Source organism: Zophobas morio, unplaced genomic scaffold (assembly GCF_036711695.1).
Source record: "Zophobas morio isolate AGI-343-1 ecotype UQ-CSIRO unplaced genomic scaffold, CSIRO_AGI_Zmor_V1 ptg000040l, whole genome shotgun sequence".
NCBI classification, from domain to species: domain Eukaryota; kingdom Metazoa; phylum Arthropoda; class Insecta; order Coleoptera; family Tenebrionidae; genus Zophobas; species Zophobas morio.
The window spans coordinates 3836307-3848713 of NW_026972145.1; the positions used below are offsets into that span (position 1 = coordinate 3836307).

Consider the following 12407-nt stretch of genomic DNA (forward strand, 5'->3'; position numbering starts at 1 on the left):
CCGATATGCTCCGAGAAAACTCGACAAAATCTGAACGAATACGAAAGAACTCGAGAGCAGTCGAGAGGATCCGGAAGAATTTGAAAGAATGCGAGAGAATTAGAAAGCATCAAAGAGAATCCGGAAAAATTCAAAAAAATTCGAAAGACTCCGGAAAAATATGAGAGTATACAAAAAAATTGACAGAATCCGGAAAAATCCAAAAGAATCCAAGATAACAAGAAAGAATCTAAAAAATATTCGAGAGACTGAGAAAATCCGACAAAATCCGGAAAACACAAAAGAATCAAAGAGAATTCGAAAAAAATCCGAGGGGATCCGGAAGAATCGGGAATAACCTGAAAGAATACTAAGTGGATAAAAAAATATATCCGAGACAATCCAAAAGAATCCGGAAAAATCCGAAAATCTTCGATATACTCCGAGAGAATCTGACAAAATCTGAAAGAGTACGAAAAATCGAGAGCAGTCGAGAGAATCCGGAAGAATTTGAAAAAATGCGAGAGAATTAGAAAGAACCCAAAAAAATCCGGAAAGAAAAAAAATCCGAGGGAAGAGAAGAATACTAAATAGATAAAAAAATATATCCGAGACAATCCAAAAGAATCCGGAAAAATCCGAAAAACTCCCGGAGACTCCGATATACCCCAGAGATTCTGACAAAATCTGAAAAATACGAGATAATCCAAAAAATATCCGAAAAAATTCATAAGAAGTCGGGGAAATGCAAAAAAATCGGAGAATTCCAGAAAAACTCGAAAAATGTGAAAAAATCCAAAAGAATTTGTGAGAATCCCGGAGAATTAGAGATATTCAGAGAAAATCGAACAGAATACGAAAGAATCCATAAAAATACAATAGAATTTGAAAAAAAAAACGAGACGATCCAAGAGAATCCGGAAAAATGCGAAAGAATCTGGAAAAATCAGAAAAAATTCGAGAGAATCCAAATGAATCCTACATCCTGATTCTACATGTTCTAAAGATTCTAAAAATTTCTGGAAAGTCTAGAAAACCTAGAAAACCTGAAAATAATCTGAGTTTCTTGAAATTTCAAACATTCTAGAAAACCCCAAAAAACAAACATTCTAAAGAATTCTATAAAATTTCGGAATTCTAAACAGTCTTTAAAAAAAATTCCAAAATTTCACAAAATCTAAAAATTTTTAAAGCTTTCCTAAATAAGCCCTAAAATGAACTTTGAAAATTTCGGAAAAGGAATTATAACAACCTAAAAGTCCCTGAATTTGGCATTTTCAAAATTAAAAACAAAAAAAGAGTGAAAAATAAAAATTTTTGAAAATTCAAGAAAACGCCCCATTTAAATATGTTTTTGTTTTGCAGGTCGACTAGCTGTCCTCTTAATCGGCGTCTTTACTCTAGCAATGGGCATTATCTTATCATCCATCCCATGGGTAGACTACCTCATCTTAAAGGTACCAACAAAAAAATTTCTCAAATCCCCATTCACCCACTCACTTTCTTCCAGAACCTCCGACTCTGGAACGGCTCCCTCAGCTTCCAGTACTGGCAGAAGCCCGGCGTCCTCCGACTCACCAAAGTCTATATATTCAACGTGACGAACCCCGATAGCTTCCTCAACCTAGGCGAAAAACCCAGGCTGCAGGAGATCGGGCCGTTCGTCTACAGGTGAGTCGAATCTAAAAAACGACGTTTATAATACGTCGAACGCTCTTCAATGCCAGTGTCAGCTCATTAGCATTCCTCCGCGTTGCAAAATCCGCGAAACCGCCGAAATCGATGCGACCCATGAATAATGGAACGCGGGTGAATGAATGGGATCAGGTGTCTCTGTCAAGGATCTAGCAAAGGTTAGGAGTTCTTTGCCAAGTGTGTTTGAGAGCTGGAGGCAATGGCACTTGTTACACGATACGTTCACTTTGATTAGGCTGTCTGGGCGTTTCGTGGCGAAGTGGAAGCTGGGAGACGTCGATCACGAGCCGACCTTTGAGCTTTCTAGTTTGTGTAATCAGGATTTTTTTGGTGTTAGTCGAAATTACTCCACATTTTCTAAAATTTCTAAAATTATCAGGCTCCAGTTTTACCAAAATGTCGAAATTCAACATTTTCCAATATTTTCAAGATTTCTAGGCCTACCACATTTTTCCCACACTTTCTAAATTTTTCCAGATTTTCTAAAATTTATAGATCTCAAGAGTCTAAATCGTTGGAATTTTTGAAATCTCTGGAATCGATACAGTCTCCAAGATTTATTAAATAATAATTAGGGTGTTCAAAGCCTTCAGTGCTTTTATGATTTATAAAAATTAAATTTCATTTTAACGATCTTTACGATTTTTAGGTCTTTAAGATTTTTGTTTTCTTTAAAGTCTTTGGAATTTTTAAAATCTTTGGTATTTTAAGAGTTCACGCGATTTTTACAAGTTTTAGAATCTTTGACCTTTTGGAATTTCTCTAGAACCTTTAGAATCTTTCAAGTATTCGAAACAGAATTTTAGCTTTTGACCCCTTAGAGTCCTTAGAGTCTTTAGACCCTTTAGAGCCTTTCCAATCTATGAAAATTTTGAACACTTTGGGAATTACTAGGAGTTTTATAAAGCCTAAAATTTCTGCAATTTCTAGGATCATTATTACCCCCAGGTTTTTTAAAATTTTTAAGATTTTGTTGGATCCTTTTTATATTTGGAACATTAGAACTTTAGTTTATTTAGAATCTTAAGTGTCTTTACAATTCGCAGTTTCTAGTGTATGTAATCCGTGAAAGCTTTTATACTTTTTTAATCTTTCAAACCACTTTGGAATCTTTAGAATCTCTAGAATCTAGAATCACTAGAATTTCTATAACCTTTAGAGCTTTCAGATTTTCATTATTTTTAGATGCTTCAGTATCTCTAGAATTTTAAACATTTTTAGATCTTTACTCTTTTTATCCTCTTTCCAATTTTTAAACATTTGGAATCTGTGGAATCTTCGGAATTTTTGGAATCCCTGAAATCCTTTTAGAATTTTTAAATTGCCGGCTTCTCTGGTTTTTTTAATTTTTTGAAATCTCTGAAATCTTTCCACAAGTTCGATCAGAATTTTAGAATTTCTGAAATTTCTAGAATTAACTAAAAATTCTAAAGATTCTAAAAGTGCTAGGATTCTAAAGATTTTTTTTAAACCGTAAAATTTCTGATAAATTTGATTGTCTAGAAAGCCTATGAAATCTGGATATAGGGAAAATTCGGAATTTCTTGAAATTTTTCAAACATTCTAGAAAAGCTGAAAACTTGGAAATGTAGAACATTTGGAAATATAGATATTCTAGAAAATTCAGAAGTCAAAAAAATCCTAAAAACAAAACTTCTAGGGAATTCTAGAAAATTTAGGAGTGAGAATTGGAAGGAATCCGAAAGACTTGGAGATTCCGAAAGAGTACGAGACAAGATAAGACTGATTTTGGCAAATGATATATTCTCTAAGAAAAGAGGGGGCGGGTGGGCGGGGCTAGTATCTGCTAAGATAACACTGACTTTGGCAAATGAGATACTGGCTAAGAAAACAAGGGGTGGGTGGGCGGGGCTAGTATTTGCTAAGATAAGACTGACTTTAGCAAATGACATCTTTTTACATTTTTCTTTTTCGGTTTTTCTTTTCTCAAATTTATTTTTTTTCGATTTTTATTTTCGTTTTTTCAATTTTTTGCTTTTAATTTTTCGAAGTTTCAATTTACGAACTTTCAATTTTTCGATGTTTTGTTTTGTCAATTTTTGATTCAACACTTTTTCTACTTTTCAATTTTTCAGATTTTTTAAATTTTGGATTTTTCTAATTTTCGGCTTATCAATTTTTCGATTTTTCAAATTTCACATTTTTCTTTTTCGGTTTTTCCTTTTCTGGAATTGTCAATTTGTAAATTTTTCGATTTTTTGAATTTCAGATATTTCGATTTTTCAATGCTTCGATTTTTTACATATCAAAATCTTTTATTGTTCTATTTTCCAATTTTTCAACTACTGTATTTTTTAATTTTTCAGTTCGAAAATGTTACATTTTTTCGGTTGGATTCTTGGATTTTTCATTTTCATTAAAAAAAAAATAGAAATCGATTTCAGAGGATTCTAAAAAATTCCGAAGAATGCAAGAAAATCTAAAAAATCCAGGGAATTCTAAAGATTCTAGATTTTGTAGAAATTTTAGAGATTCTAGAGATTCTCGAGATGCTAAAACTTCTAAAGATTCCAAGGATTCAAAGTACTTATTACAAGTATTCCAAGAATACCAAAATTTCATATTCTTCAAGGTCCTAAAGACCCAAACATTCTAAAGATCTTAAAAACCCTTAGGATTCTGAAGATTCCAAAAGTGCATTCGAGAAAATTCACAAGATTACGAGAGACTTTGAACGAATACGAAAAACCCGAGAGAATTCGAGACAATGCGCAAAAATCCGAAAGAATTCGGAAAAATTCAAAAGAATGCAAAAGAATTCTTTGCGATTTTTGAATTCTCTCAGAGTTTTTTGGATTTTCTTCTATTGTTCGTGTTCTCTCGTTTTTTTTTCGTATTTTTTGATACTTTTTCGGATTCTGTCGGATTTTCCCAGAACTTATTCGAATTCTTTCGGATTTTTCGGATCCTCTTGAAATTTGGTCGATTCTCTCGTATTCTTCCAAATCTTGGATATTTTTGGATTCTTTTGTATTCTCCCGGATTCTCCTGAATCGCTGTGATTTTTTGGTATTTTTTCGGTTTTCTTCGTCTTCTTCCATATTTTTTCGAATTTTTGCGGATTTTCTCGATTTCTTTCGGATACTTTCGGAATTTGGTTGGATTATCTTAGATCCAATCGGATTTTTTTCGGACTCTCTTGTATTCTTTTGGATTCTCGCAGATTTTCTTGAATTTTCTTAGATTCTCTCGGATTTTTTGTATTCTCTCATATTTTCCCGAACTGTTCCGGAATTATTCATATTCGGAATCTCCTGGATCCTTTCGGATTTTTGAGAGAATTGTATACATATTTTCCGATTGTTTTTGTATTCACTTGAATCTCTTGCGGAGTCTCGGATTTTTTCGGATTTTATAGTTTTTTCGGATTCTCTGGGAGTCCCTCAGGTTCTTTCGAATTTTTTGGATAATTTTTGACCCTTTTGATCCATTTTATTCTGTTTGGATTTCCTTGAATTCTTCCCTTGAATTCTCTTATTTTCTGTCAAATTTTTTCGTATTTTCTCGGATTTTCTTCACATTCTCTGATATTTTTTTGAAGAGAATTTGAAAATAATTCCAGAAAAACAGATAGAATCCGACAGAATTCGTAAGAATTCGGAAATTTTCGAGAGAATTTAAAAGAATCGGAGAGAACACGAAAAAATCCGTGATCACAAGCAAAAAATCTTAGACAATCTAAAAGAATTCGAGAAAATCCGAGACATTCTAGAAGAATCCGAAAGAGAGAGTTTTTGGCATCCTTGAAAGCCTTAAAACCTTTAAAAGGGTTAGAATATTTGGGACTTCCACAACATTTGGAATCTTTCCACAAATTCGGTCGAATTTTAGAATTTCTGAAATTCTATAGTTAACTAAAAATTCTAAAGATTCTAAAAGTGCTAGAATTCTAAAGATTTTTTTTTAACCGTAAAATTTCTGATAAATTTGATTGTCTAGAAAGCCTATGAAATCTGGATATATTGAAAATTCGGAATTTCTTGAAATTTTTCAAACATTCTAGAAAATCTGAAAACTTGGAAATTTAGAACGTTTGGGAAATATAGATATTCTAGAAAATTCAGAAATCAAAAACCCAAAAAACGAAACTTCTAGGGAATTCTAGAAAATTTAGGAGTGAGAATTGGAAGGAATCCGAAAGACTCGGAGATTCCGAGAGAATACGAGATAAGATAAGATTGATTTTGACAAATGATATAAACTCTAAGAAAAGAGAGGGCGGGTGGGCGGGGCTAGTGATTGCTAAGATAAGACTGACTTTGGCAAATGACATCCTTTTTTACATTTTTCTTTTTGGTTTTTCTTTTCTCAAATTTTCATTTTTTCGATTTTTATTTTTTCGTTTTTTTAATTTTTTGCTTTTAATTTTTCGATGTTTCAATTTTTGAACTTTCAATTTTTCGATGTTTTGTTTTGTCAATTTTTGATTCAACACTTTTTCTGTTTTTCAATTTTTCAGGTTTTTTAAATTTTGGATTTTTCTATTTTTCGGCTTATCAATTTTTCGATTTTTCCGATTTTTTGACATTTCGCAATGTTATTTCTAAATTTTCCAATTATTCATTTATTAAATATTAGATTTTTTGATTTTTCAAATTTCACATTTTTCTTTTTGGTTTTTACTTTTCTGGAATTGCCAATTTTTAAATTTTTCGATTTTTTTAATTTCAGATATTTCGATTTTTTACATATCAAAATTTTTTATTGTTCTATTTTCCGATTTTTCAATTATTGTATTTTTTAATTTTTCGGTTCGAAAATTTTACATTTTTTGGTTTTTCGATTATTATCTATTCAATTTTTCAATTTTGGGTTCTTGGATTTTTCATTTTCATTAAAAAAAAAATCGAAGTTGATTTCAGAAAATTCTAAAAAATTCGGAAAAATGCGAGAGAATCTAAAAAATCCAGGGAATTCTGAATATTCTAGATTTTGTAGAAATTTTAGAGATCCTAGAGATTCTTGAGATGCTACAACTTCTAAGGATTCCAAGGATTCAAAGGATTACAAGTATTCCAAGAATACCAAAGTTTCAAGTTCTTCAATGTCCTAAAGACCCCAAAAATTCTAAATATCTTAAAAATCTTAGAGATTCTGAAGGTTCCAAAAGTGCATTCGAAAGAATTCGCAAGATTCCGAGGGATTTTGAAAGGATACGAAAAATCTGAGAGAATTCGAGACAATGCTCAAAAATCCGAAAGAATTGGGAAAAATTCAAAAGAATCCGAAAGAATGCTATCCGACCTTTTCAAATTCTTTGTGATTTTTTAGGATTCTCTTGAATTCTCTCAAATTCTCTAAGTCTTTTGGATTTTCTCATATTTTTCGTGTTTTATCTTTTTTTTTGTATTTTTTGATATTTTTCTGGATTCTGTCGCATTTTCCCAGAATTTATTCGAATTCTTTCGGAATTTTTCGGATCCTCTTGAAATTTGGTCGATTCTCTCGTATTCTCTCAGATCTTGGATACTTTTGGATTATCTCGTGTTCTTTCGGATTCTTCCGGCGTATCGCGGATTCTCTGAAATTCTCTTGATTTTTTCCGAATTCTTTTCGATTCTTTTGTACTCTCCAGGATTCTCTTGAATCTCTCAGGTTTTGTCATATTTCCTCCATTTTTTTTGTATTCTCTCTTTTTTTTACATGTATTTATATTTTTCGTTTTACCACGGATTCTTTCGAATTCTCTAGGAATCTCCTGGATTCTTTCGGATTTCTGAGAGAATAGTATTTTTTCGGATTGTTTTTGTATTCATTCGGATTTTTTCGGATTCTCGTATTCTTTTCATACATTTTCGGATTCTGTCAGATTCTCTCGGATTCCCGATGATTCTCTCGAATTCACTCGAATTGTTTTGAATTCTCTTAACTTTTTCGTATTTTTCGGATTCTTTCGAATTCTCTTGGATTCTTGCGAAGTCTGTTGGATTTCTTCGGATTCTCTGAGAGTCCCTCGGATTCTTTCGGATTTTTTGGATTTCGTTAAATTCTTCAGAATTCCCTTGAATTCTTTTATATTCTTTCAAATTTTTTCGTATTTTCTTGGATTTTTTTCATATTCGCTGATATTTTTTCGAACAGAATTTGAAAATCATTCCAGAAAAACAGATAGAATCAGTAAGAATTCAGGAATCCGAAATATTCCGAAATGGTACTGAAAAATACGAAAAAATCAGTGAGAACAGAAAAAAATCGCAGACAATCCAAAATCAATATTATTGAATCCTCTTAAATCCTGTCAAATTTTTCATATTTTTTCGGATTTTTTCATATTCTCTTATATTTTTTCGAAGAGAATTTGAAAAACAGTTAGAATCCGACAGATTCCGTACGAATTCGGGAAATTTCCAGAGAATTTAAAAGAATCCGAAATATTCCGAAAGGGTATTGAATAATACGAAAAAATCCGTGAAAACTCGAAAAAAATCTGAGATAATTCAAAAGAATTCGAGGGAATCCAAGAGAATCTGAAAATAATTAGAAACAATCCGAAAGTACCCGAAAAGTCCGAGAAAGAAAGAAATTGGAAAGAATCTGAAAAAAATCCGGTAGAATTCTAGAGAATCTGAGAAAATCCGGAAGCACACGAGAGAATTCAAGACAATTCGAACAAAGCCGTGACGAATCCGAGTGGATCAGCGAGAATCCAAAATAATCCAAGTGAATCGAAAAGGATCTGAAAATAATTCAGGAGAATCCGAGAGAATACAAAATAATCTGAAAAATATCCGAGAGAATTCGCAAGTAGCTCAAAAACCCTAAGAATCCGAAGACCTTCAAAAAAGAATTCAAAAAAATATTTTTTCGGATTCTCTCTAATTATTTTCGCATTCTCTCAAATTCACTCGGATTCTTTCGGATTTTCGCAGATTCTGTTGAATTCTTTCAGAATTTTTCGGATTCTCTGGGATTTTTTTCGGCTTCTCCTGTGTTCTTTCGGATTCGTCTGCATTCTCTCGAATTGTCTTAGATTCCCTTGACTTCGTCGTATTTTCTTGGAGTCTTTCGAATCCTCTCTGATTTTTTCGTATATTTTTCTGTACTCTTTTGAATCTCTTGAATTCTTGCTGAGTCTCTCGGACTTTTTCGGATTCTCTCAGGATTTCTAATGGATTCTTTCGGATTTTTCAGACATTTTTGGATCTCTTGTATTCGTTTGAATTTTTCCAGATTATCACGGATCCTCTTCAATTCTCTAAAATTCTTTCAGATTTTTTCATATTTTCTGATATTTTTTCGGATTCTTCCAAATTCTCTCGGATCTTCTCAGAACTTGGGCGAATTCTTTCTTACAGATTCTCTCAGATTTTCCTGAATTCTCTCAGATTCTTTCAGATTTTTTCAAAGTGTTTTAGATCCTCTCATTTTTTCGTGTTCTCTCGGTTTTTTCATTTTCTGATATTCTCTCGGATTCTATTGATATTCCATCGGATCTTGGAAATTTTTGGATCATCTTGTATTGTTTCGGTTTCTTTTAGTATTCTTTCGGATTCTTTCGGATCCTCTTGGAATTTAGTCGATTCTATCGTATTCTTTCGGACTGCTTTCAGATTATTTTCGCATATTCTCAGATGTTGGATATTTTTAGAGTATCTCGGTTTTCTCTCGATTTATACATAGAATTATCTCGGATTATCTGGGATTCTCTCAAATTCTTTCAGATTCTTATAGCTTCTGTCGGTTTCTCCTTAATTCTCACAGATTCTCTCTGATTTTTTTCGTATTCTTTCATATTTTTTCAGAGTCTTTCGGATTCTCTCATATTTTTAGTGTTCTCTTGGTTTTTTCGTATTCTGTGAAATTTGTTCGGATTATTTCGGATCCTCTCAGAATTTGCCGGGTTCTCTCGTATTCTTTCGGATTGCTTCTGGATTCTTTTCGTATTTTCTCGAATCTTGGATATTTTTGAATCATGTCGTAGTCTTTCGGATTCTTTTCGTATTCTTTCGAATTCCATCGGTTTTCTCTCGATTTATTTTCGAATTCTTTCGGATTATCGCGGATTATCTCTCGAATTCTTTCAAATTCTTACAGATTCTTCTGAATTCTGTGAGATTCTCTCGGATTTTTTTCGTGTTCTCTCGGTTGTTTCGTATTCCTTGATATTTTTTCGGATTCTTTCGGATTCTGTGAAAACTATCCAAATTCTCTTGTATTTTCCAGGATTGCCTTGAATTCTTTAGATTCTCTCAGAGCTTTTCGTATTTTCTCAGATTTTTTCGTATTCTTCCATATTTTTTCGGATTTTTTTGAATTCTCTAGGAATTTGATCGGATTATTTTAGATCCTCTCGAATTTTTTGCGGATTCTCTTGTATTCTCTTGGATTCTTCCAGATTCTCTCGCATTCTCTTGAATTTTCTTAGATTATCTCAGATTTTTCATATTCTCTCGGATTTTTTCTTATTTTCTTCTAGGTATTTTTCCGGAGTCTTTTGGATTCTTTCAATTATTTTTTTTATCTCCGATTCTTTGGGATTCCTCCGAATTCTCTAGAATTTTCTTAGATTCTCTCAGATTTTTTCTGGAGTGTTTCGAATTTATTCATATTTTTCTTTTTACCTCGGATTCTTTCGAATTCTCTCGGAATCTCCTGGATTCTTTCGGATTCTAAACCATCCTCTGTGATTCCCTCGAATTCTCTTGACTTTCCTCGTATTTTTTTGGAGTCTTCAAATTCTCTCTCATTTTGTCAACTATTCTCGGATTCTATCGGATTCTCCAGGATTTTTTCGGGTTCTCTCGAACATTGTCGTATTCTGTCGTAATTTTCCATATTTTTTCGGAATCTTTATAATTTTTAGGATTTCCTTGTATGCTTTAGGATTCCCTCGAATTCTCATAGATTCTGTCAATTTTTTCGTTTTTTCTCGGAATTTTTTCATACCTGTTCTCTCGTGTTTGTTCGACGAGAATTTGAGAATAATTCCAGAAAAACAAAAAAATATTCCGAAATAGTATTGAAAAATACGAGAACAAGAAAAAATCTAAGATTTGAAAAAATCCAAGAAAATCTCAGACAATCCTAAAATAATTGGGAGAATTCGACAGAATTTGAAGAAATCGGAGATCCGACAGATTCCAGAGGAACCCCAGAGAACCCGAAAGGGTCCGAAAGAATTCAAGACAATTCGAAAAAAGCCGAGAGGAACCGGTGGAAAATTCTTCCGGGTTCTCTCGGTTATTCTCAGAATTTGGTCGGATTCTCTCGTATTTTTTCCGATTCTTTTCATCTTCTTTCAGATTCTGTTGAATTGTTTTCGAATTCTCTCAAATTGACTCAGATTCTTCTCAGAAATTCTCTCGGGATCTTTCGGATTCTCTTGACTTTGTCGTATTTTCTTGAAGTCTTTCGAATCTTCTCTGATTTTATTTGTATATTTTTCCGTATTCTCTTGAATTCTCGACCAGTCTCTTGGATTTTTTCGGATTTTCTCACTCTCTATTGGATTCTTTCGGATTTTTCGGACACTTTTGGACCCTTTGTGATTTTTTCGGATTCTCTTGCGTTTTTTTGGATTCATCTAGATCCTTTCTGATTCTTTTGAATTCTCTCAAATTTTCTCAGATTTTTTTCGAAGTTTTTTGAAGCCTTTCATATTTTTCGTGTTGTTTCGATTTTTTCGTATTTTCTGATATTTTTTTGGATTCTTCCGGATTCTCTTGGATCTTCCCAGAGCTTGGGCGATTTTTTTCTTACAGATTTTCTCGGATTCTCCTAAATTCTCTCAGATTTTCTCAGACTTTTTGGTATCCTCTCATTTTTTCGTGTTTTCTCGGTTTTTTCGTTTTCTCTGAAATTTTTTCGGATCTTCCCAGAATTTAGTCGAATTCCCTCGGATTCTATTAATATTCCATCGAATCTTGGATATTTTTGGATTATTTCGTATTCTTTGGGTTCCTTTTCGTATTCTTTTGGATATTGGGATTCTCTCGAATTCTTTCTCTGGGAATCTCTTGAATTCTTTCAGATTCTCTAATATTTTTAGTCTTTTCTTGGTTTTTTCGTATTCCCTGATTTTTTTTTCGAAACTAGTTGAATTCTTTCGTATTCTTTTCGTATTCCTTCGCATCTTGGATATTTTTGGAATATCTCGGATTCTTTCTGGTTCTTTTCTTATTCATCCAAATTCCATCAGTTTTCTCCCGATTTATAGAATTGTCGCGGATTATCTGGGATTTGTTCGAATTCTTTTAGATTCTTACAACTTCTTTCCCATTCTCTTTCATTCTCACAGATTCTCTCGGATTTTTTTCGTATTCTCACATATTTTTTCAGTCTTTCGGATTCTCTCAAATTTTTCGTGTTCTCTCGGTTTTTTTGTATTCCTTGATATTTTTTCGGATTCTTCCGGAGTCTGTCAGATCTTCTCAGAACTTATTCGAATTCTCTCGCATTCTTTCGGATCCTCTCGAAATTTGGTCAATTCCCGTGTATTCCCTCGAAGTTGCGGATTCTATCGGTTTCTTTCGATTTACTTTCCAATTCTTTCGAATTATCCCGACTTTTCTCAAATTCTCTGGGATTCTCTTGAATTCTTCCGGATTATTTTCGATCCCCTCAGATATTTGTCAAATAATCTTGTATTCTTTTGTATTTTCCAGGATTCCTTTGAATTCTCTTAGATTCTCCAGGTTTTTTCGTCTTTTCTCAGATTTTTTCATATTCTTCCATATTTTTTCGGATTTTTCGAATTCTCTCGGAATTTGATC

The 12407-nt window shown here is 32.7% G+C and overlaps 1 protein-coding gene across 3 annotated transcripts in view; it reads left to right on the forward strand.

Annotated features, from left to right (window-relative positions):
• LOC135140604 (scavenger receptor class B member 1) overlaps positions 1-12407 on the forward strand; it is a 93232-nt gene that overhangs the window by 59304 nt on the left and 21521 nt on the right. For all 3 annotated transcript variants that reach the window (XM_064071223.1, XM_064071222.1, XM_064071221.1), the window contains exons 3-4: positions 1345-1436; positions 1490-1650. In XM_064071223.1, the coding sequence (XP_063927293.1) occupies positions 1345-1436; positions 1490-1650 (253 nt within the window). The remainder of the gene's footprint in view (positions 1-1344; positions 1437-1489; positions 1651-12407) is intronic.